The sequence below is a fragment of the Betta splendens genome, chromosome 10, assembly GCF_900634795.4.
Source record: "Betta splendens chromosome 10, fBetSpl5.4, whole genome shotgun sequence".
Lineage (NCBI taxonomy): Eukaryota > Metazoa > Chordata > Actinopteri > Anabantiformes > Osphronemidae > Betta > Betta splendens.
In genome coordinates, this window is record NC_040890.2 from 9968519 (window position 1) to 9992509 (window position 23991).

General features: G+C 42.5%; 6 protein-coding genes across 7 annotated transcripts; 2 read left to right on the plus strand and 4 right to left on the minus strand.

Moving 5' to 3' along the window:
- Positions 1–517: 517 nt before the first annotated feature.
- LOC114863959 (cytochrome b-c1 complex subunit 8) lies at positions 518–1988 on the minus strand. Its single transcript, XM_041072574.1, has 3 exons — positions 1858–1988; positions 990–1161; positions 518–691 (listed from the first exon to the last, which is right to left on the minus strand). The coding sequence occupies exons 2-3, from the start codon at positions 1141–1143 to the stop codon at positions 597–599; spliced, it is 249 nt and encodes an 82-aa protein (XP_040928508.1). The 5' UTR covers positions 1144–1161; positions 1858–1988; the 3' UTR covers positions 518–596.
- An 813-nt stretch (positions 1989–2801) lies between these two features.
- gdf9 (growth differentiation factor 9) lies at positions 2802–5070 on the minus strand. Its single transcript, XM_029164519.3, has 2 exons — positions 4548–5070; positions 2802–4093 (listed from the first exon to the last, which is right to left on the minus strand). Exons 1-2 carry the CDS (start codon positions 4924–4926, stop codon positions 3153–3155), a joined length of 1320 nt encoding a protein of 439 aa, XP_029020352.1. The 5' UTR covers positions 4927–5070; the 3' UTR covers positions 2802–3152.
- A 1735-nt stretch (positions 5071–6805) lies between these two features.
- On the minus strand, positions 6806–9471 carry sowahab (sosondowah ankyrin repeat domain family member Ab). The gene is made up of 2 exons (XM_029165976.2): positions 9348–9471; positions 6806–9234 (listed from the first exon to the last, which is right to left on the minus strand). The coding sequence occupies exon 2, from the start codon at positions 8486–8488 to the stop codon at positions 7127–7129; it is 1362 nt and encodes a 453-aa protein (XP_029021809.1). The 5' UTR covers positions 8489–9234; positions 9348–9471; the 3' UTR covers positions 6806–7126.
- Positions 9472–9475: 4 nt separating this feature from the next.
- LOC114863953 (septin-8-A-like) lies at positions 9476–15616 on the plus strand. Of its 2 annotated transcripts, none has more exons than XM_029164517.3 (10): positions 9476–9613; positions 10850–10964; positions 11045–11240; positions 11558–11744; positions 11816–11977; positions 12484–12580; positions 12761–12929; positions 13166–13298; positions 13389–13579; positions 14921–15616. In XM_029164517.3, the coding sequence occupies exons 1-10, from the start codon at positions 9584–9586 to the stop codon at positions 14973–14975; spliced, it is 1335 nt and encodes a 444-aa protein (XP_029020350.1). In that variant the 5' UTR covers positions 9476–9583; the 3' UTR covers positions 14976–15616. The 2 variants fall into 2 exon arrangements, with proteins under 2 accessions (XP_029020350.1, XP_029020351.1); XM_029164518.3 differs by lacking the exon at positions 14921–15616 and adding an exon at positions 14263–14725.
- Positions 15617–18324: 2708 nt separating this feature from the next.
- On the plus strand, positions 18325–22405 carry ccng1 (cyclin G1). Its single transcript, XM_029164431.1, has 6 exons — positions 18325–18532; positions 19813–20076; positions 20192–20445; positions 20801–20879; positions 21062–21172; positions 21324–22405. Exons 2-6 carry the CDS (start codon positions 19813–19815, stop codon positions 21513–21515), a joined length of 900 nt encoding a protein of 299 aa, XP_029020264.1. The 5' UTR covers positions 18325–18532; the 3' UTR covers positions 21516–22405.
- On the minus strand, positions 22358–23934 carry nudcd2 (NudC domain containing 2). Its single transcript, XM_029164432.3, has 4 exons — positions 23510–23934; positions 23262–23310; positions 23030–23181; positions 22358–22797 (listed from the first exon to the last, which is right to left on the minus strand). Exons 1-4 carry the CDS (start codon positions 23696–23698, stop codon positions 22714–22716), a joined length of 474 nt encoding a protein of 157 aa, XP_029020265.1. The 5' UTR covers positions 23699–23934; the 3' UTR covers positions 22358–22713.
- Between the last annotated feature and the right edge of the window lie 57 nt (positions 23935–23991).

Consider the following 23991-nt stretch of genomic DNA (forward strand, 5'->3'; position numbering starts at 1 on the left):
GAAAAATACTCAGGTGTCAAAGCTATAAACAATAGCTATGTACCCATGTGAGCCCTGACGGATATAACAGACCCTTTTGATTTCTGCTAACAGTGATGCATGCACAGTTCAAATACTACAGTAACTCGAGTAAAGTAAATTATACTAAGATCATAGCTTTCACTTCTTTTGAGTAATAATAGTTGTTTATTGGGGCATTGTGTCTGATCTATAATCAAAATAGTTTACACCAGTGTTCTACAACTATTATATAAACATTCAAAAATATCTAAATCTGCTGCTCATCACCTGTGAATGCTGCGTTTCCCAAACTGCACTAAACACCCATCTGTCTCACCCACACAAATTCTGGTGCACCCAAAACTTGCTTTCTGCAAATACCAAAGTCATGTTCATTACTAATTAATCTGCCCACTGTCATTAATGTTTAACATGTAGAAGAAATTACTACAATACTTTATTGGACCCCAAACTTGTAATTAAAAAAAGGGTTGAATATAATTAACCAAGGCTGATGTCACATAAATGTTTTCATCTTTATTGGTTGAACATACAGAGTTGGAAATACCAGCAGCTTGTGAAAAGGAGACAGGGATTTATTCATCGTTCTCATAGTCAGCAGGATTCTTTCTCTTGCTTTGCTCATGGACACTATTTCCCCAGGTGTATGTCACGTACGCGAGGATCATTGCTGCAAAAAAGATCACAAAAAGAATTAGAAAAAGAAATGTCAAGCATCTGAGAATCCCACAATCAGTGGCTCAATAAACCCTGATACAACCAAACAAGGTTGTGACCAGACCAGACAGTGGATTATTGGTAGATTATAAATCCCAATTTGGATCTACTTAAAATATGCAAGCACTCATACAAATCTAACTGTTCTGAAATGGCATGTAAGCATAAAAAACTTCAGCAAATAAATATCAATGTATATTTTGATCTTTTTTTAACTCTAAAACATTCATTTACTGTAAACAAAAACTCACGGGGAGCAACTTTGAAGAACGATGAAGAGAATCTTCTCCACACATTAGGGATTCCCTTGGAGAAGTAGTTGGCAAATGCCCTCTGCTCAAAAGGGGACATAGTGTATGTGATAATATGCCTAACCCTGGCCAGGTCTCCAAAGTGAAGCCCCATGATCTCCAGAGATCTGATCTGCAATGAAAATAAGCAATTTGCAAAATTATGCTTTAGTCCTCTGATTCTATTGTCACATTTTGAATAGCTGAAAAAAAGCAAAGCTAAAAAAATGGCTGTCTGACCAGTCTAAAAACCAGGGAGCAAGATGAGTTAGATACAGTAACCTGAGAATAAGACTGTCACAAGAAATGTTATTTATCTTTAATCTGCAAATAACATTTGACACAAAGATAAATCCAGGGATATATCCTGTGTACCAGGTATTGCAATTTCAAAATTACTGCTGTATCTCGGACTATGAACATTTTCAAGTAACCTCCATCTTTAAAATTGACTGGCAATAGGATAGTTGATCGGATTATAGTGTTATCAACCAATTTGAAATCTTAGTAACACGTTTAAATAATGAACACCCTGTAAAAGTTTCCCTAATTAGCGCTGCGTAATTGTTCAGACTAAACATTGCAATGACTACGTGTAGTAACACGGCTACTTAATTCTAAATCTATTGACTACGTATAAATTAAGGTGAAAGGAAATAACGTTAGCATAGATCGTGCTAGTACCCATTGGCTAATGCTAGCAGTTAGCTGCTAGGGTACAAACAGACAACGCATCGTTAACAAACGCGTAAACACAGTGACTTCATCGATAAATCCCAAAGCCAAATAACCTTCAACAAACTAGACACACAGTATACCCACAGCTAACCTTAACTTAGAAGGTGTAACTACAACAAGACAAGTGTTGAAACCGATGACATTGAAGCTCACCGTCTTACTCCTAGCAGTGTTCTTTAAAAAGGTTCCGTGTTCTTCTGTTTCAGATAAGCGTCTGTTATCACTCACTCACTACCGCCACCTGTCGGACTGGAGATGTTCACCAGCCTGCGTAAACCACAGCTTGGCAAATATGTTGTGCTATTTTACCAAATACACAACCTTTCTATTAAAATGTAACTGTAGTGAATTTGACTATCATGTCTTTTATTTAGGTTTATAAAGAATGTACTGACTTCCTGTGTCTCATTAAATAGAGTTTGATGTAGTGATCTTCTGATAAAGTGGCCACTGCTGTTCAGGATGATTGTGCTACAGATACTGATACTGTTTCTCCAAGTGTGCCCCTTTATTATAATATGTAAAACATGTCATAAGACAGGTTAAACCCAAAAATCAAAACTGTGCCCATTTTCATTATATCTGATTGGACTTTTACTAGTTGCATACAAAGAAACATTTATGCCTCATTTTTTATTTCCATTTTTTCATAGAACACGTCTACACATTTTCATTCTTTTAAATATCCCTGAGCACAGACACACACTGAATTCATTCAGTTTTATAAATAGACATGACATGCATTTAAGCACATTCAACCAGCACAAAGTCATACATATGCAGTCACTCAGTGACCAGAAGTAATAAATATACACCGAAACCTTGACAACTTTCATTCTGGACATTATGAAGACAGCCATCGATCCGACAGCTGCCCTTAATCCCCAAGAATAAAACGATATGTAAAAGGTTTGATAAGAATATGCAACTGCTTTTCATCTGTTGTGCAGAACAGGGCTACTTAAAACATGGCAACTGTGTTTAATTAAAGAATAATGACAGACCAACCCACCAAAAAATAAGTTAACAAAAAGATAACTTAAAATAAATGATACAAATTATATATCACACATTTCTTCAAGTGTGTTAGATTCAGTACTACGTTCAAACAGTAAGCTGAGGAACAGGATCCATTTGCACCTATTCTTGTCTCACCTTAACAAAAAGGAAATTAATGTCACATTTCATTAGCATAAAATACTTTAAGTAAACACACCTGCTCCAGGCCATGCACAATTTTATGAATTCATGAAATCACTGCGTGTGGACAGAATGTTTACTTTGATAATGAGGAGACACTCAGAATCCACCTGTGGTGACTGTTGGCATTGTGGCGATGTTCTCTTCAGCCTGTAGAGGGAGAAACCAGACATGTTGGCAGCTGCCTTAGCGACACGTGCACCTGGTTGCGACCATGTCTTCAAACTCCTTGTAGACGTAAGAGCCGTCCTCCTCAAAGATCATGACACTCAAGGGGCTGTAATGGGAGGGAATGCATGACGGCCTGGGCACAGAAGAGTCAAGCATCTCGTAGATGATGTTTTGCACCATGGTGTGGACAGGAGAACCATAGATGGAGCCCATGGTCCTCGGGCAAATGCCGCGGCAGTACCTGGGGTTGTACTTTGGTGGAAAAACAATCCAGTGATCGAGTTTGAGTTGGCTGAATCGCACCCTGAAATCATACAAGGCACAGTCGCTGGTGGGGAATTCAGAGCTCGGGAGCAGCTCGGGCAGGTGGATATCCAGGCCTTTATCGCCTCGCTTGCTCTTCTGAGATTCCCTTTTCCACCTCCCCTTGCGGCCGAACCTCTTCTCCGCCTTGAACACCATTTGCTTGTGAAAAGCGTTAGCCGCGGTGAATGACTCGCGACTTGCTTTGGCGCCGGGGGGTGAACTCTGGTGGGCGATTTTGTTGGTGTCACTGAGATAGAGCAGCAGAGGAGGGGACCTGAGGCTGGACTCCACCGGCCCCCGCTGCCACTCTCCTCCGGCTCCTTGTTCCTCTGGGCAGGTCACGTTGATGAGCAGGTGTATGTTGTTCTTCTGGAACTTGAAAAGGTGATGGAGAAGCGAGGTGACGTCCACCTCCACCCAGTTCCTCCTGCTCCTCCTCTCAGCGCTGGCTGTGAAGTTCACGGTGTGGTTGACCCCAGGACATAGCTGACACTGATTGGACCGCTCCTGCTCCTTGATGCTCAGGTGGCACATGAAGCTCCCGCGTGGTGTGTGGTCGTGATCAAAATGGTACAACAGGGCAGACTTCAGGAGCTGCTCTTTTCTTCGTACTTGATCAAGGCTGTAGGAAAGATCCTGCATAAAACTTTCTGAAGGAGAATGGGGAAACGTTAAGCACCGTTTAAGTGGGTCGAGAGCAGTGCACACACGATGACTGGCCAGAATATACTGTAAAAGGACTAAGAGATCACCTGTCAACAAGTTGATCATGTGGTAATAACCACTAATAAGACACCGGTTCAGTGACTTGTACCAAACATATATGGATATGGACACATCCAGCAAACTACTGCTATGATCATTTTTGTCTTCTTAGCAATATTTAATAATCGTTTTAAGATAAGATTAAGATATTTTAAGATCATTAGTTTCATTTTGACTAATCACCTTTTTGAGTCAAAACACACTGTCTCTATGTTTTTAACTTCATGGATTTGTCCGGGTGTCCTTTTAGAGTAAAACCTGTTTCAGGGACTTGTTTCAGGGACCATTTTCAAGCTCCACATTTCAACCGCCCCAGCACTGGGGATAAACACAGCTCACCTTTATAACTTTCTACAGGACATTCTTCTTGAGGCTTGATCAGCCGCACTGTGTTGTAGATCTGATTCCCGTCCACACTCCTCTGCACTCGGGAGGACGTCTTGTAAACCTCCGTCAGGTATTTCATGTACTTGTGTTCGGGCTTCATCTTCCTCTTCAGGCCCGGGTTCCACCTCGACCCCCCGTGCTCCGACAGCGCTTTGAGCAGCGGGGAGAAGATGCTGCCGTACGGGTACGGGACGCTGCCCAGGGCGTGCGGCGCGCTCGAGGAGCCGGCGGAGCCGCCGGCGAGCGGCCAGCCGCGAGCGAGCAGCAGCAGCAGCAGGACGGTGTGGACGTAACGCAGGGTGGCTGACATCAGCGTTTGTTTTGCCATCATAAACAACGAAACCAGTCAAAACGCAGACTGTCCGCTGAGAGCTCGAGGACGACGGGATCACGCACGTGCCGCCGCTGATCAACACGCGCAGGTGTCTGCAATCAATTTAGAGTCATAGTAGTTTTTCAGGGGGAGATATTTAAGACCGACATTCGGCCTGAGAGCTTAACGCGTGGGGACCACTTTACGGTGACATCATAGTTAATTTAAATTACAGCACGTTACATCCCAGTGCATCACTGGTTCCCATCACATAGTGACTCACAACATTTAAAAGGTTTCCAGCTACTAAACACTCTAGTCCAGGAGGTGGCAGTAAACATTGGAAATTGACATGTGGTTTATTTCAAACGAAGAAGAAGAAGAGGAGGAGGAGGAGGAGGAGGAGGAGGAAGGAGAAGAAGAAGAAAACTTCCGGTAGGTAGAAATGTTTCCAATTAAACGTACGTAAAACTATCTCACGCCCTATTAGTTTTACTTGTGAAAAGAATTTATAAGAATGTGAATAAGTGTGGAGGTAATTTTAAACTGTCAGAGAGCTACCTTTTTACAGTAAATGAATCCCTCAAGTGAACTTACAGCTGAGGTTAATATATTTAATATTAATAATAATACATTATATTTAGTGTGCCTTTCTAAAAACTCAAGGACACTGTACAGCAAGAAAGTAAAATAATATTACAGTTAATATGAAATTTTGAACAGGTGAGTTTTGAATCTGGCTTTGAAGACTGGAAGAGAGTCGATGTTACGGATGCAGTATTTAATTGTAATATATACTTGTTTAATTTGTAAGTTAATTTAGTTTATTCAGTCAGGAATTTTAGCTGTGTGTACAATATTGGGGGAGGGAATAGTCAACACTTTGTCAAATCAAACACTAGTTCAAGGGTCTGGTTATTAAAATATCAAGCAAAATTATGGACCAGCATCCATTGAGTATTTTACACCTAATAAAAATGTCTATTGTTAGTTTATTGTTAAAATATATTTTATACTTTACATTTAACATCTGTTTCCCATTTCCTCAACATCCACTTACACTACTGTTAATATGCTGTAATGGGTTTGTTTTTGTTCCTTAAACTACAGCAACAGTCATAGATAATAGCTGCTTTTCAGCATTTCATACTGACAGTAAGCACCACAAGAACTGAGATTCTGAGGCAAGAGCTGGTGGATAGTTGCTGCTGCAGCTACTGCTGTCAGGACCATTGGGAAAGCTACTTCTTTTCCTGATAACAAGACAAAGGGCATTGTTCTGGAACTCTTTTGCTTGTGCGTTCATTGTGTGAACCTTTTCATGTCATTAGGGATTGTTTTCTCTAGGTCAGATTAGGACATAACCAATGTTTTGTGAGGGACAAAAAAACTATTATGTTATTTTCATGCATGATGAACTGGAAAAGAAAGTTTGCACAATTGTTCACCCATCATGACAACAGCATTTGTTCTGATCTTAGCTCAAGTTCTTTGATTATTTCTTTATAAGAGCTAATGTCACAGATTATCCTGCTAGGTAATTGTTGTGATTCAAAATTATAGCACAAAGAGGAATACCAGTGTCACATTATGTCTTAACTGTGCCTTTTTTACCAGCAGTCCAGGAATGGGGCCCTTATGTCCCACAAAAGGGGGCCTCTTTCATCCATTACACGCCTCATTCACAAAGGAATCGATAAAGGAGGCATTCTTCAAACCGGGCTCTCAGTGGCGTTGATGTGTGTGTGTGTGTGTGTGTGTGTGTGTGTGTGTGTGTGTGTGTGTGGATATACACTATCACAGTCTGCAACTAAATATAAATTTGATTTACCTAAATTTGATGATCAAATTGTCACACGTATGATCATTGTACACAAAAGCAAACTGTACAATATAATGACACATTTTACACCAGTGTTTATAGGTTTCAGGTTTGGTCTAATTCCATTTTCTCATATGCTAAAGTTGTGAATCAAGGATTACATGACGTGCAAAATATTAACTACTTTTAATTCACTTACTTTAAATAAGTCAACTCTAAAATATATGTTAAATTCAATTTAAACTACATACAGTGATACACTGTGTAAGACAAACAGACCTTACATAGTCAGTAACTACACATTAAGTGCTACAATTAAAGTGATCCATCAGCAACAATAGTTTGATGCCTGTTTTATGTCTTACAGTTGGATATTGTCCATCAATGTCCCTCTCATCAGTCCAGAGCTAGCCTGGTTGATGCCTTTTGTTTCCTTCCAATGTGGGGCTGGAACAGTTTACTGATGGTGTTGAACCCCTTCGGGGGGTCTCTGGACTCCCCATCCGTCTTCTCCACGTACTCGCTCTCTTGCAGTCCTCTCAGAAGTGCTCTCACCTCGGCGGACGCGCCGCTGCCCAGGTAGTGGAACGCCTTCTTTCCATCATTATCCCTCAAATGAACATCGGCTCCATAAACCCGCACAAGCACAACCATGACCTCCGTGTGGCCGTGTATGGCTGCAATGTGCAGCGGCGTGTATCCTCCATGCGCTTTGCTGTTGACGTTGACGTAGGCGCCTCCCGTGTTCTTTGCGACGTCCATGAGCGCGTGCATCATCTCGCTGTTGCCGCCCTTGGCGGCCCAGTGCAGCGCTGTGAAGCCTGACATGAAGTCTTTCCTGTGCGCTAAGCGAGTGTCCAGCATCAGCAGAGCGTAGATCTGCCCCCACAGCCCCGCGGCACACTTCACCAGCCACTCGTGAGCTAATGGCTCCAAAGGCACTGACTCACAGTACTTTGAATCATCTGTCTGTCTTGTGGGCTTGTTCGGGGGCCTCGCCTGGGGAAATCCTGTCTGCCTGAGTTTCCCAGTGAGTGTCCCACTTATTAATTCATCCCTCTTACAAGCCGGAAAGGTTAAGTTCAGACTTGGCACAGTTGGTGCAGAAACTTTACTTCCCACTGCCATCGGCTTGCCTGTGTTCTCATGCAAATCCACGTGGGATCTCAATCCATTCTGAGTTGCTGGTGCGGACTCTCTCGGTGGGGACTTGACTGCGATGACCGCGAACACGGCTCCAGATTTCCGGGCTCTGCTCGTCCGATCTCCGGTGATATTCAGGACTTTGACGGTGGCTGCGTCCACACCGGCGTCCATCGAGAACGCCCTCGTGTTCTCCCCACGCGTTTGTTGGGCATCACAGGTGTCATTGGCGTTTATCGCACAGCAGAGGTTGTTGTTGTCCATGTCTGCGCGCATCATCCAGGCTGCGTCCGCTCGATGCGGAGACGTGTGCGCGAAGCTCGCGCTTCGGCTCGAGACACTTTCATCCGTCTGCGTTTCCGGCGAGCCGCCGTGCGCCGCGTCCCTAACGAAGTCCCGATACCGTTTCTTCACGACTACAAACTTGACCTCGTCGAGCTGTTTGACCACGGCCACGCTGTTGACCAGCCGCTTGAAGAGCTCCCTATTGTGCCGCTGTTCCGCGGTGTCGCTGCTGTTGATCTGGCTCCTGAAACTGTTCACGAGCTCCGAGTTCTTCGCTTTACCTCCGCGCTCCAGCAGAAAAGACAGCACAGCTTCCTGGGTTAGAGACATTTTGGGCTGAAAAGACAGACAGACCGCTTGGGTGGAGGCTTTGATAATCTCGGCGCTCTCCTCCCTGTTGTGCTGCACCAACCTGCTGCTTCCGGCGTCTCCTAATGAATTCACCCCCTTATGATAATGGAACCCCCCGTTACCGCTGGCTCTGCTGCCAGGGCCACACTATGCCTCGTGATTATTTTAAACGCGAATATAATATTGATTAAACACATTTTTTTGCTTATAATTTTACTAAAGGACTCATTGTTTAGATGATCCTATGTCGCAGTTTTAGCTACTTTAAAAAGTCACGTTCTAACGCGGTTTCAAATTCACAATTTATTTTTATTTAAATAAATTTAATTTAAATTTAATAGAGCTTATGAAGTTTAAAAAAACAGCTCAAGAATAAAAATAATATTTAGGACTATGACAGTGGATATTAATATGTGTCCTGCACTCAGTAGCTGCTGTAATTATAAGCTTTGCGCCTTCTGCTATTTCATATTCTGTTCACCTAAATCGTAATAAGAGTAATTATAGCAGTCAAGTGCGTTTTAGAATGAGAGTCTAACTTTTTATTTTAGGGAAATACTCAAATACATTACAGATATCAAACTGTACCACCACAGCTGCGCCCTGGAGGTCATCGGTCGTCTGGATCGCGTTGCTAGGATACGGCTGGTGTCCAGCTGTGGCCGCTGGACACACAGCTAAAAGTCCTAATGCTGTTGCAGTCTCCGTGACGCCGACAGTAGCTCCTGGTGCAATAAAAGTAAAATATATTCAAATTATTCAAAATTATTAAAAGTGAAAAGGCTGTTGTAAAATATTACTACATTTTACCTAACAACCATTTTAACATTTCTCTAACCTGAAAAGAATAACAAAACTGGTCTGCTTTGCATAATGTAACAATCATCAAGGAGTAGAATAAAGTAGATGTAATGTAACGTTAGGTTGTTTATTCGCTGTAATGTCGCCCTCCGGTACCGAGGGGGTGTTGCCTCCAAGTGGCCATATTGAAAACAGTGCGAGTCTGTCCCTTCGTGATGTGCAGAGCAGGTCTGCGTGAAGACAGATAATTCCTGCACACAGCCACTTCTGACGATGGCGGCCAATGACGTGGACGTTTTCGCAGTAAGTATAATGATGGATGTCTGATTCACTGTCCTTGGAGCGCGCGTGGAGGTGCATGGGAGCAAGGTGATAGGGATGCGACGCGTGTGAGGAATGCAGCAACGCTGATGCGGTAACGAGAAAGCCTGTCATCCCTAATCAATCGGGATAAAGACGGCTTTTCTGCAGCGGGTCGCTCGCTCAGTAGAAACGACGCGTCCGCGCCCGTTTGGATGAATCCGCGGAGACGCGCGGGGGGGAAGAGCGCACTTCAGCATCCGAGCACCTCGAAACGGCAAAGCTGCGCATCGACGCGCGGGTGTTGACCATGTCAGCACCTCTGACAGGTGTTCAAGGGTGCTGAGCCACAGAGGCAGGACGCTTCTGAATGAGAGGACGCAGGAAAAGGCTGAGTTAAGAGGATCGAGCACGAGCCAGATAGATCCAGACTCATCATGTCAGTGCAGGTTAAGCGTTCATTGGTCAAATGTGCACTTTGTGACAGTAGAAAGGCTTCATAGCCGTGTGCAGTGTTTAGTGTAATGGACCCAGATGGCATCACAAACTATGGGCTGTGAGTTTGGGCGGTGTGTGTGTGTTTGTATAGTTGTGAAGGGGGGTCATGGGTACCAAGGCAGCCAGCAGCTTGGATGTGCTCTCACCCTGTGAAATAGCATCCAGATAAAGAGCTCTTTGTGTGTGTGTGCCTGTTTGTGTGTGTTTGTGCTTGTGTGTGTGTAAAGAAAAGGAGAAACTGATGATTGTTGCATTGAACACATCCTGGTTCTCATGTTGAGCCTTTTGAAAGATGCCAGTATCCCAGGGTGTGTTTTGTATAGGAGTAAACCTCATCCCACACTATGTACACAGCTCAAAAGCCTTATTCCATTTAGTTTTCTATTTTATATTTGCTTAATTAATCCTCAAAAAGTAGCAGTGACAATTGAAAACATTATTATGTGCGCTTCAACTATCCCAGTGTAATTTGTGACACTCAGACAGAAGCTTTTTTTAGGCCAGACTATTTTGCGTGATAAGTGCAAGAGTGAGTTGACCTCATTTGCGAAGACTGCTTTTAGGCTTGAAAGCTGAATGCGGTGATAGGCTGTGGCAGAAAGACTTTTAAATCTTTTCCATTTCATTGATTGTTTTGCCTTTTTTTGCAGCCCATACTGGTACAGTATGTGGTTGCAATTCTGAAACACTGATGTAATGCAAGACGTTTACTCTAATAATATCTTTCTGCTCCAACCTCAGAATGAAGAAAAGCGCAGCCTGGAGCTCGGGGGTCACGTGGGCTTCGACAGTCTTCCGGATCAGCTGGTCAGCAAGTCGGTGGCGCAGGGATTCTGCTTCAACATCCTCTGTGTGGGTAAGTCTGAACAGGAGGACTAATAGTCCATATGGTTTTTGCTCCGTCTGTGGTCGCTTCATTTACTGGTTTTTCCTCAGGTGAGACAGGGATCGGCAAATCAACATTAATGAACACGCTGTTCAACACCACATTTGAAAACGAGGAATCCAGCCACTATGAGAGCGAAGTGCATCTACGCCCTCAAATGTATGATCTGCAGGAGAGCAATGTCAACCTCAAGCTGACCATTGTGCACACGGCGGGGTTTGGAGACCAGATCAACCGGGAGCAAAGGTACTAATGCACGAGCTTAAGTTTAAAAGGGGAATTTAGTTTAAGGGGTTCTGGTTATTCTATCTCCCCCGCTTCCACTTGCAGAATTTGGATAGAGGATCTGCCCTGATGTTGGCATGTGAATTGGAGGAGGAGAAAGAAAGTAGTGGGGTGACTGATAGAACGAATGCATTCTCAATAGACATTTGTGTGCTCCAACAGTAGGGAGCGTAAAACCCGGACGTGCTCCACTCAAGAGCTCGTAACCAGGATGCTAACTGTTCTGAAGGGAAGCACGTGCCAAGATGAAATCCTGCTTTTCTCTCGTGTCTCTGCAGCTATAAACCTATCCTCGAGTATATTGATGCCCAGTTTGAAAAGTACCTCGAAGAGGAGCTAAAGATAAAACGGTCCCTGTCGAATTACCACGACACAAGGATCCACATCTGTCTGTATTTCATCGCCCCCACCGGACACTCCCTCAAGTCCCTGGACCTGGTCACAATGAAGAAGCTGGACAGCAAGGTGAATGTGGCTCTGTGCATTCCAGCCCACTCACCTTTCACTCCACTCACTGATTCTGTTCACCCGCGCAGGTGAATATCATCCCTGTCATCGCGAAGGCCGACACGGTGTCCAAGGGTGAACTGGACAAATTAAAAATCAAGATCATGAGCGAGCTGGTCAGCAACGGGGTGCAGATTTATCAGTTCCCCACGGAGGACGAGGCCGTGGCAGAAATCAACTCCTCCATGAACGTGAGCTCTGCAAAGACACCGTCACAATACACAGTATTGTATTGTAATGAATGTGGCCTGGGTTCCTTGTTCTGGAGTGATTTGATAATATATATATATATTATATATATATATATATATATATATATATATATATATAGATATATATATATATATCTATATATATATATCTCTATATCTATATATATATATATATCTATATCTCTCTCTCTCTCTCTCTCTATCTCTCTCGCCGCGCGCGCGAGGCGCGCGCGCGCGCGCGCGCGAGCGCGCGCGCGCGCGCGCGCGCGCGCGCGCGCGCGCGCGCGCGCGCGCGCGCGCGCGCGCGCGCGAGACGCGCGAGCAGAGAGAAAATATTTGACTTTGTCATGCAGTCATATTGCTTTTGACACCATTAACCAAATTAGTTCTGGATATTTTATTACTTGGTAGTTTATAGTGGACATATATTGTGAAGCGTGTTGTTGATCATACTGTGTTGTAACCATATCTATACTCTGTTACAGAGTCATCTGCCGTTTGCTGTGGTTGGAAGTGTGGAAGACATTAAAGTGGGAAATAAGATGGTAAAGGCAAGACTGTACCCCTGGGGATCAGTACAGGGTGGGTTCACCAAGCAGATTTCATCAGCATCGTGAAAATCTGTAAAAATCTTTAGTCATATGCACACTGATGGAATATTAAAGCCTTTCTGTTATACAAAATACAAAAATAGTAGAATGATATAATTACCATTTCTGTTTTTTCCTGATTATGTGACTGAGCGTATCTTTGTTTTTCCAGTGGAGAATGAAAACCACTGTGATTTTGTGAAGCTGAGGGAGATGCTGTTGCGCGTGAACATGGAGGATCTCCGGGAGCAAACACACGCTCGACACTATGAACTCTACCGTCGCTGCAAGCTGGAGGAGATGGGCTTCAAGGACACCGACCCAGACAGCCAGTCGTTCAGGTGAAACCAGCAATGCCGCTGATGTTGTGCATGCAGGCAATAAGAGAAAACGTGTGTGTGTGTGTGTAAAAATTGCTGTAATTTGTGAATAGTTGTGCACATAGGATTAAGATATTTCAGATTGATGGGCCTTTATATTACAACTAATCTGAGTCTGAGCTGCAGCTCCAGAGAGTAAATACTAACCGGGTCCATTAATTGATTGAGCTCAACATATTATTTTTCTTAATCTTCAGCCTCCAGGAAACATATGAAGCCAAGAGGAAGGAGTTCCTCATCGAGCTGCAGCGCAAAGAGGAAGAAATGAGGCAGATGTTCGTCAACAAAGTGAAGGAGACAGAAGCTGAGCTGAAGGAAAAGGAGAAAGAGGTGAACGTCATAAAATAAATACTTACTGCATATGCTCATATCTGGGTTGTCTCACACTTGGTCCTGTCACATCTTCGTCATCCTCTCCAGCTGCATGAGAGGTTCGAGCAGCTCAAGCGGATGCATCAGGATGAGAAAAGGAATTTGGAGGAGAAAAGGCGAGAGCTGGAGGAGGAGATGAACGCCTTCAACAGGAGGAAGGTGGCGGCGGAGACGCTGATGGGACAAGCGCTCCAAGGCTGCTCACAGCAGCCGTTCAAGAAGGACAAGGACAAGAAGAAGTAAGTCTGTGTCTCTGCGTGTTCTCTCAGGCAACAGGATAACTGGCCGAACGTCACGCGTTCTCAGGTTAAACTAGTAAAATGTGATTAATGAGAGAGCGCCGTCATCCCAGGCGCCAGGTCGGCTCAGGGGCCGATACGGGGCCAGATTCAGTGTGACACTGTGTGCCCGGACACAGCAGCACGGCTCCCAGCGTGCCGGGCAGGGCCTGACGGGTTTCTCTCTGCAGGCTCAACCTGCCAGACTGCGTCTCAGCAGTTCTTTTCTTCACCGTCTCACTGATACTCACACCAACGCAGATGATACTTACACATTTAACATAGAACCGTGGCCTTTTTTTGCAGCTGGACACATGACAGTCTATGTCAGGACTGATTGTAGATGATTAAACTTTACATGCATGGTTTGAAAGATCCACAATCACAACACTGCCTCATTGAATGGCAAAATAAAAGACTCCTTTAATGGGAGCTACCACTGAAATATAGAGTAGCAGACTTCTCCACGGTTGAAGACAGTGTCAGTAACAGAATGATTCGACAGGAAGAAAATGATTTTAGTTCCATCTCAAACACTGTTTCATTCCCACTCATTTCATTCATTTTGTTTCCTTTTGTTTCTGTCACACTTCAAATCCTTCATTGTTTTTCCCCATGTTGTCTAATTTATTTTCCCCTTTCAGTTGATTTGTGGATCAAACCTCCCGAGAAATGAGGAATGTGTCTGCCATCAGGGTGAATATGTGACATGACTTTCTGACACTCTGTGTGTGGACTCAGTGACTGTGCACATATGTGACATGTGACAACTGTAGGCCAGAGTCTATATGTCTTTGGGTCTTTAATTTTTATCCTAGTGCTGCCTCTGCTAAACACACAGTAAAAGATCCAGGGAATTCCTCACAGTTATTTCACCTCTTGGTTTTTATGTATTTAAGGAAACAGAATAAGAAATAAATCTGTAAGTTAGGTTAGAGATTAATACTGAGTAAGCGTTTCTGTGTATTTATTTATAGAAGCATTAACAACTTGAAGGTTGAATTTTGTTTATATTTTGAGGTAACATAACCTAAGAACTAAACTGATGTTGATTTTACTCCATAAATGAGCTGAGTTTGTTTCAAAATAAAGACTGATCATTCACAAGCGACTGGCAGCAGTTCATCTGTTGGTTTGCTGGATCCCCTCCTGTTCTGTGAGACTTCATCACATCAACCCATAGTTCACCTGTTGTCACCATTCCATCTGGTCTGGTCGTCTGACGCCCCTGGTTTTCAGTGTTAATAATACATGTGACCGTGATGAACGACAAATGACTTGCTTTTCCTTTCCTTTTCGTAGCTTCTTTAGTCTCCCATCTGCGTGTTCCCTAACCTCAGGAAGGAATTTGAATTAGAAGACTTTCTACTACATCAAACGCTTACAGACTAATACTCAAGTTTGTTATTTTTACCCGTGACATAACCTTTTTTTAGAAATGCATTTACCATCCCTGGAAGTGCGTCACCCTGAAGACTTCCACGCCTACTAAACTCTCCTTTAGACTGAGCAGCGTTCTGTAGCATGGTCTCTGCATGACTTCTAACCTCCATTCCAGCAACTATTAATGATCTTATTGCCAAAATGTCTGTTTTGTACTAATGTGAAATCTGTCATGCCATGTAAACCTCGTAGTTTTTCACTGACAATTTACACTGTGAAATTATAAAGTGAAATATTATTGCTGTTGAATAGAATATACGTTATGATTTACAAGCACTTTAAATAAATTGTAGTGGAAATGCTATCCTTACCCATCGTCGAGGGGCGTCCTGTCATACACACGTCCATTTGGTGTCACTTAAAGGCGGAGTTATGAATATTTCAGTTTTAAACTGGAAGAACTATATAAACTGCTGTCATGAAAAACCCTGGATGGATATAAATAAATTCAGGATTTAACCTCTTGATGTCAGTAGATACAGTACAGAGTGGATTTGTATTGGCCTGTATGCAGATTTGTATATTCTCATGTAATAAAGAGTTAATTTATTGAAACCCTGTCTTTTTTGTCTATAAATCTTCATTTAGACAGAGAAACCATGATCCTATTGTTTTTATTTGGAAATGTAACCATTCACCTCTTGTGAAAACAAGCAGCCATTCACTCTCATGTTAGAGTTTTTAAGTAATCTGACTTCAGAAAACTCCACACAAAAAGGCACCAGACCGACTCTGACATGAGAGGGAGTCAGATCTGCGACTGAACGAACTGGAGGTGAATGACCTGCGGTCTCTCTCACCATCTTCTTTGGTTTCACTTCGGAGACCTTCTCTCTGGCCATCAGTTTACTGGATCGCTTCCTCTCAATTATGAAGGTATGAAATGCTGCAAATGTATGCATTTCTCTGTGCATGATTAGCCGTCGCTGAATTTACCCTCCATTTGGATTCAGCGTCAACATCGCATCAGCCAGAATGGCTTCACTGTGTATGACATGATGAAGCTCTACTGGAAGGTGAAGGCCCCCACAGCTCTGCGTTTTCTCCGCCTTCTTCACAGCCACATCCAGGAGCAGCTTGACACTGAGAGGTAAGGACAGATGGTCACACGAACCTGCAGGGCTGAACCGTGACTCAACGAGATTATATTTACCCCACTAAAATGTGTCTTCTCATATTTGGCATTAAAGAGAACAGTGGCCAGAAACATTTTAAGGCCAGCAGGCATATTGGAAATCATGTAGAATTATGGATAAGTTGACATGTGTTGGAAAAAATAGAAATCCTCCTATTCGTTATCTGTTTTCATTGTTTTATGGTTCAAGCAGATTTTATTTTTTGTCTTTAAATGGACTCAAGCTGAATTAATTTAACCCTATAATTACAATATTAATACGTTGACATTTGTACGGTAATCACCTCATTAATCGAGAAGGTCAGCAAAATTATGTTCCAGAGCTGCATCAGGGCATCGATGATGTCCTGAAATGTCTACATTAGTCCTTGTTGGCATTTAATACGAAGGTACATCATATCCCACAGGTGCTGAATTGAAGTGAATGTTTGTACCATGACTCCAGGTACTTTGGCCACACTTTGGCCTCATGTGGCTGGCCATTGTCCTGCAGTGGGAGGAAACCCAGCGCCCACTGCACCAGTGTCCTTTCTAACAATAGCTCTAAGAGTTTCATACCTCAAAGCAGTGAGAGAAACACAATAGAGGTCCCATCAGCAGCTCAACAGCAAAAAGGTCACGATCAGTGATGTTACAAGCAACATAACATTCACCACAGCATGTCTAGACTCTTTCACGCCTGTCACGTGTGCTCAGTGTGCATTATATGTTGTCCGTCAAGAGAGGGGGCAGCGGTGGACGCGCCAGTTGTGCTGTTCTCTTGTCACTGGCAATTAGGCTGCACGGTGCTGCGCTGTGAGCACAGGTAGAACTAGAAGAGCAGCCAATTATTCCATTATCCTGATGGAGGTCATATTTTAGAGATCTCCAGCTCCAGCTCTCCTGGTGTAACCGCTGGTATCCTAGTGTCAACGCCGAGACCCCAAGTCCTTCTGTCTGCATCTTATGAAAAATTGCACCTGGTGTCACTTTAGCTAAAATGGAGTTTACTGTGATGATTCCAAAGTTCGTTTCAACAGTGTTTGCATCTGAACGTAAGCTTAATGATTTTTAGTCCAAAAACAAGCTTAAACTTTTAATCATGGGGGGGAATAGTGAGATAAAGATTAATCATTTAAAATCAAATAGTCATTTGTTTTTGTTACTAATTTACTCAATGATTTAATGTCATAAATGAGTCTGGACTATATATATATATTATATATATATATATAATATATATATATTATATATATATAAATATATATTATTATATATATATATATAGATATATATCTATATACACAGCAAGATTTATATATATTAGATCTAGATATATAATATAGATATATCAATCTCTATGAATATATCTATATATCTTCTCTATATCTATCTCTATATCTCTATATCTCTATATCTCTCTATCTCTCTCCTATCTTCTATCTCTCTCTCTTCTCTCTCCTACTCTCTCTCTCTCTGTCTTTCTCTTCTGCCCCCTCGCTCATGTGTTGAATGTTTGTTGCTTTTTCTCTATACCTGTTCAGAAACCTAGCTCCAGCTGACAGAAAACAGATTGTGACAGGCTGTGCTTTCAGAATGTTCAGGTTACTACCAGATTGTTCCAGAAACCTGCCAGTAGTGTCCATTCAAGAAGAAAGGAATGCAGCTTATTGTGACCAGATCTGTTCTGTAACAACAAGCAGCATATTTTGGGTATTAGACATTTTAATAACTCTGGTACAGTTTTGTAGAAAATCTACTGGATATCTATTTGAATGTTTTTCTCCCCTTCTTTTTTTCAAAGTGGAGAATTAAGCGTTGGTTGGTAATAAATGTGCAGTTATACAAAAATAAATCTGACAGTTTCTAATGATCATAAACATCCAGAATATTTATTATTAATTAAAATGTATTTTGCGCAGTTTATATGATGTGATTTTCCTAATATTAGCTGAATTAAATGCAGGCTTTACATCAGGTCCCGCCTTCTTACAACCGATTGGCTCTCCAGCATCTATAAGGCGGGACATATTTATGACCAGCTGAAAAAGCAACCAATCGAACGCTCAAATTTCGCACGTCCTCCATTGACGACCAATGATAGCTCAGTTTTTTGGGCCTGAGCTCGTTTTTATGCCTCCTCTAATACTGAAACTGCCCTTTTCCCCATCGCCTTTTACCGAGGGTAGGGGGTGTGCATAGGCAGAAATCAACCTATGCTTAAAACTTTCTTTAGGGAAAGTTTATACTTACATCTTTTTGTGTTTTAATCCGCTACTCATTCGCTTTTTTGAAACACCGAGTTTCTTTCCCCCACTTAATTTTTTATCGTTTTGTAGGCAGTAACTTGAGCAAAGGTGAGTAGCGTTAAACCGGGGTTTTCTTTATTTGTCACAGTAAATTGTCACAGTTGTTTTAATATGAAACTAACTGTGCTGGTAATGATTGTAATACGCGTTGCTGTGTGGCGACCGCTCATCAGGAAAGTGTCATATAACGTTGTGAACTGCATTAGCTGGTGTTAGCGCTGGTAGCTAACCGTTAACGTTACGTGAAACTAACTAGTTGATGTTTTCCGCTGGTTTTCCTAAATCATAACGAGACATTAGCTTAACAATGGCGGCGTCGAGACGCGTAGTTTGGTCCAGAGTCTGTCGTTGTCGTCGTTGTTGGTGATGTTGTCATGAGGTTGTGCTTCGTTCTCCATTAGTGTGTGCGCAGGGACATGTCCCGACATGACGCAGGTTCTGTCCTACACTTACAGTCACACACACACACACACACACACACACACACACACGGGCCCTGCTGTATGAAGCCCAGTGCTTGTAAACCTGGGTGTTTGCTATAGTTTCATTAAATAACACGTATTACAGAAGTGTGAGAAGTTGTGCTGACTGTGTACGTCAGTTCCACCACTACCTGATTAGTCTGGTTGAGTCCAGTTCAATGACAGCTGTTGGTGGAAGGCTCGTTACTGGATAACCTACAAATATGGAAACGCTGGCCTGACTTTCATAATCCGGAGCAGCACGCAGCCATAATCACTCTATTCTTATTGGAACCGGGGTTATTATTGCTTAGCTGTTTGCATATTGTAGCGCAGATATGATAAAACAAACACATTATTTAACAGTTTAACGCCTTATCCAGTTAATGCACTGTACACTTGGTCTAAATTACTTTATTATTTTTGGTGTTAAGGGGAATCCATGCTAACTGCTAAATAGGATAGAGTCTGGAATTAGGTTTTTGGAACGTTGTGTAACTGCTGTTCTCTTGACGTAGTTCACACATGCAGGTTTGTAACACGCCTGACTGTTACTGTGGAGTGATTAGGTCATTTGTCTAACGGACCACATCACCCTTTTGCAAAGTCTTGAAATGCTTGACATGAACCAGCAGTGATGCTGTGTAGGTTTCGGCTCTTTGGCAAATGGTTAATTATTTATGTTGTATGCAAAGTCATAACTATGCTTGTAAAGTCTTTCATACTATATCGTGATCTAGTGGTTATCATGAACATTTCACAATTCTGATGATATGACAATCAGTAGAACTGATACAATCAGTGAAAGATATTAGTCAAGTAGGGATTTAGTCCAAAATAATTAACTTTTTTTTCTCACATGTCCAGATGATTGATACAGTAACAGGACCTGGAGCACAGCCCTTTGCAGTTCAGCTGAAGGCCCTTACAGATCTGGAGGGCCGATACCAACCAAAGCTGAGTGGTTTGAGGCTGATTGAGGGAGCCCAAGACAATGGCCTCAGGATGACCACTAGACTGAGGGAGCTGGAAGTGAAGGACCTGCTGTCTCTGACCAGGTTCTTTGGTTTCAGTTCTGAGACCTTCTCCCTGGCCATCAGCTTGTTGGATCGGTTCCTCTCAGTAATGAAGGTGTGTATGCTATAATGCTACAAATGTACATGTAACTGTGAATGATTAGTCATCAGTCAAACTGTTTTTTTTTTTTTGTTTTTTTTGGTAAATCTTATCCTTCCGTCTTATTTAGATTCAACCAAAGCACCTGTCCTGTGTGGGCCTCTGCTGCTTCTACATTGCTGTGAAGTCCTCAGAGGAGGAGAAAAATGTGCCTCTGGCCAACGACCTGATCCGCATCAGCCAGAATCGCTTCACTGTGTCTGACATGATGAGGATGGAGAAGATCATCATGGAGAAGCTCTACTGGAAGGTGAAGGCCCCCACAGCTCTGCGTTTTCTCCGCCTTCTTCACAGCCACATCCAGGAGCAGCTTGACACGGAGAGGTAAGGACAGATGGTCACACGAACCTGCAGGGCTGAACCGTGACTCAACGAGATTATATTTACCCCACTAAAATGTGTCTTCTCATATTTGGCATTAAAGAGAACAGTGGCCAGAAATATTTTAAGGCCATCAGGCACATTGGAAATCATGTAGAATTATGGATAAGTTGACATGTGTTGGAAAACATAGAAATCCTCCTGTTCATTATTTGTTTTCATTGTTTTATGCTTTAAACAGTTGAATTATTTGTTTATTGTCTCTTAAAAAAATTCACTAAGTCAATTTAATTGTATTGGGCTGTGCAAAAAACTATCTAATGTGATGAGTTAAAGTAAAAGAAATTTATTTTTACAGTAAGATGATCCTGAGTCTTGAGAGGCTGGAGTCTCAGCTGAAGGCCTGTCACTGCTCATTTGTCTTCTCCAAAGTAAAGGTAGGCAAAAAGAACATGTTCTCTGTCTGAAGAATAATCGGGTGAACCATACATTTGATACTTTCCTTCTGCCACACTGACAATTAAGAAGTCCAGGCGTTAGGCTGCTCTTGAGCTTTCATAACTGGTTTTGATTATTGTAATTATTCGATTGCTTAACTTATTGTTCTGCTTCTCTGTAGCCATCTCTGCTCGCCATGGCTCTCCTGAGTTTTGAGGCCCAAGAACAACATGACCCCATACACACTGACAAAATATCAGAGATTCTGACAAGTCTGCAGCAGCTGCTGAATGTAAGTCCAAATTGAATACACAATTTTAAATTTGTTCGGTTTGGAATACTGGAGTAAAATGTTGTTTTAGCAGCTTATGTTGTAGCTTTCTTAGGTTAGAATTGCAGTTGTCTAATTTTGGGGTTTGCTGTATAATTTGTCGTTGTGTCAGATCAAAGATGGAGACCTGCTCTGTGCACGTGAGCTAGCTGGAAAATGCCTGACTGAATACGCCACCACTAAGTGCTCAAAACCCAACAGCCAAAGGCTACGCTGGATTATTTCAGGAAGAACCGCACGTCAGCTAAAACACAGCTACTACAAGATCACTCATCTTCCCACCATACCCGAGTCAGCTTGCTAAAACCTAGGCGTTTGAGTGGGTGACCTTACAAATCCCTAAATTACCTCTGTTGTCTAATTGGCTGCATCTTTTTTTCGGTAGGGTCACCCAAAGCTCTAGTTACATTCCTTACAGAAATTTACCTGTAATTTCTGTAAGGAAAAAGCTAAATGGTAATTTGTCTCACATTTTGAATCAAGCACACTGTATCTTATCTTCCCCATTGACAAGGAGTACTGTTTGTCAGACAGGTTAATGTAGTGTCATACTGCCAATTTTTGCTTTCCTGGCTGAGTTGCTTGCACAAGTGTACAGTATGTTCTTGTTAAAATCCGTACCCAGATGTTTGGTAATTCCTGGGAAGGGTTGCTGGTTTTAAGCTAATAAGTAAAGAACCACCTAGGTCCTCAGTCCACCATGTGGAAGAGGAGGGAGAAGGATTTTGTGAATAGTAAAAATGGAACCAAGAAATCGGGCCCGGAATCCTTAACTCCCACCCTAGGTTGCTAAGCTGTCCTGAATGCACACTCCTACCCAAGGTGATTTTTTTTTATTTTGATATGGCAAGGGAGCTCTCCGGGGATATCTCCACGATCCCATCATGTATGGTTAGCCATACTGTTTAAGCTGAAATGGCATCAACAGTTACAGATGAGTTTTTTTCACTGACAATCTTGTGGGCACTGAGTGAAGAACCACATGTATTGATTGGTTTTAGTTTTCAATTCTTCAAAGAACAGTAAAGGGGTGATTGCAGTGGAAATTTGATTTGAAATGTGAATTTTCTTTTCCAGTTTCCCTGATTAAGTTCCTTTTTTTTAGTGACAAATCTGTTCTCATGGTTAATTGAATACACCATCTGGTTAACTTATGTACTTGCACCTTTCAATAAAGACTTTATTGAAAAGCTACTGCTGTGCATTTGTTTAATTCCTAAGGCTGCAGATCCAAGGGTTTTAACCAGAATCAAGTCACCAACAGCTGCTAGACTGCCTGTAAGATGGCAGCTTTTCATTCCACCAAATAACGTTACAGCCTTTCATAACCAAGGCAAGTGGCTGCTGTGTTGAACAAGTCTTTTATATTCAAAGTACTGTGGAGGTAAATGTTTGTCACTTTGCAAATACGTGACATGACGAAACCACTGTTCTTCTGCACATCGAAAAATCCTAGTCCTGTTCATTAGGAATTAAAGGACATCAGAACGTAAAGGCAACGGTCACTTCTGTAAACTGGAGAAATCTGGACCACCGCCGGCAAAATTCCCAGAGATTTCAGCACCACTGAAGTCAAATCCAGGGTTCTAGGAAAAATATACACAATTAATTCACAAGTAGGAACTATTTAAACCAATATTGTCAGAAAAGGTTCAAACTAGTGGCTAATACCGAGGGCTTTATACTAAAATCCAACCACGTCTTTGGTGACATACAGTGCTGTTTTTAACAAGGTTGTTGACAATCGGAACAGTTATGCTGTTGAAGCAACATACACTGTAATAATAATTAAAAGGGTTGGGGTTATATCAAACTAACCTCTCGTTGGAACCGCTCCAGTGTGAGTTTCCTCTGCATCTGATCCTGGACCCAGGCATTTGCACAATACTCCCCCTCCAAGAGTGACGACCAACAGTTCCCTGCCTCTCTGTTGGTCTTCATCAGGACGATCCGGATTAAACACTTATCCTCTGAGGATGAAGAACGGTTCAACAGGTCAGACAAAACGCGATGATTAATGCACTTCAAATGTTAAACTATGTGAACCCACCCAGCGTCCATGTAGCTTCGTCAGAAACAGTTGTGTCAAACAGCTTTCCCTGAAGGAACGTAGAAAGATGAGATTGTGAAGTTAATTCATGACGACGTATCTGTCACTAGTGACACGCAATACAGGAGCAAGTACTGAGTGAGAAGTTGTGATGAATGAAGAACTGACTCGTGGATCCAGTTCACAGAAATCCACATCTGTTTATCAGTTACTTACTGTAGCTCTTCCCAGTCGCATCGTGAGCTTACCTTGAATATCTCCCTCCCTTTGACGTGCAGCTCGATGTCTCTGGATCCCAGATTGCATTTGACTTCTTTACCTGACGTCCCATGAGGCACGTCGACTTCGATAAACACCTCCTCCATGGTTTGAGACCAGGAGCCCCAGCTCGTCTTGCAGGGAACGACGCCGCTCCTCTCTTCGAAATGCACCGACATGCTGCGGCTTCACGCCAGCTGCCAGGCTAATGCTGGCTAACTAACTTATGCTATGAGTAAGCAGATGACTTTGTTCACGAGTAAATTACTGAGTTAAGCTTTAACACAACGTATAAAGGCGAACTCTGTCCTAAAAACGCTTTAAGTAGAACAGTTTAGCTCAATACCTGATGATTACATTATTTCTGTTTCACCACCTTCTCTGTCTTCTTCTCTGCTTTTTGGTCGTAATTTCCGGTTGTGAACGCATTTTGTTTTACAACAGCGCCACCCACCGTCTCATAATATGAACT

Excerpts from the sequence above, each read along its gene's own strand:
- sowahab (XM_029165976.2), bottom strand. The coding sequence starts at position 8,488 with ATGTCTCTAACCCAGGAAGCTGTGCTGTCTTTTCTGCTGGAGCGCGGA.
- LOC114863953 (XM_029164517.3), top strand. The coding sequence starts at position 9,584 with ATGGCGGCCAATGACGTGGACGTTTTCGCA. Across the intron at positions 12,930-13,165 it reads CCAGACAGCCAGTCGTTCAG|CCTCCAGGAAACATATGAAG; the intron begins GTGAAACCAGCA and ends CTTAATCTTCAG. Across the intron at positions 13,299-13,388 it reads TGAAGGAAAAGGAGAAAGAG|CTGCATGAGAGGTTCGAGCA; the intron begins GTGAACGTCATA and ends CATCCTCTCCAG.
- gdf9 (XM_029164519.3), bottom strand. The coding sequence starts at position 4,926 with ATGATGGCAAAACAAACGCTGATGTCAGCCACCCTGCGTTACGTCCAC. Across the intron at positions 4,094-4,547 it reads TCCTGTAGAAAGTTATAAAG|AAAGTTTTATGCAGGATCTT; the intron begins GTGAGCTGTGTT and ends ATTCTCCTTCAG.
- LOC114863959 (XM_041072574.1), bottom strand. The coding sequence starts at position 1,143 with ATGGGGCTTCACTTTGGAGACCTGGCCAGGGTTAGGCATATTATCACA. Across the intron at positions 692-989 it reads GTTCTTCAAAGTTGCTCCCC|CAATGATCCTCGCGTACGTG; the intron begins GTGAGTTTTTGT and ends TCTTTTTTGCAG.
- ccng1 (XM_029164431.1), top strand. The coding sequence starts at position 19,813 with ATGATTGATACAGTAACAGGACCTGGAGCACAGCCCTTTGCAGTTCAG. Across the intron at positions 20,077-20,191 it reads GGTTCCTCTCAGTAATGAAG|ATTCAACCAAAGCACCTGTC; the intron begins GTGTGTATGCTA and ends CGTCTTATTTAG. Across the intron at positions 20,446-20,800 it reads GAGCAGCTTGACACGGAGAG|TAAGATGATCCTGAGTCTTG; the intron begins GTAAGGACAGAT and ends TTATTTTTACAG.
- nudcd2 (XM_029164432.3), bottom strand. The coding sequence starts at position 23,698 with ATGTCGGTGCATTTCGAAGAGAGGAGCGGCGTCGTTCCCTGCAAGACG. Across the intron at positions 23,311-23,509 it reads AAGGGAGGGAGATATTCAAG|GGAAAGCTGTTTGACACAAC; the intron begins GTAAGCTCACGA and ends ACGTTCCTTCAG. Across the intron at positions 22,798-23,029 it reads TGGAGCGGTTCCAACGAGAG|AACCCTGGATTTGACTTCAG; the intron begins GTTAGTTTGATA and ends TATTTTTCCTAG.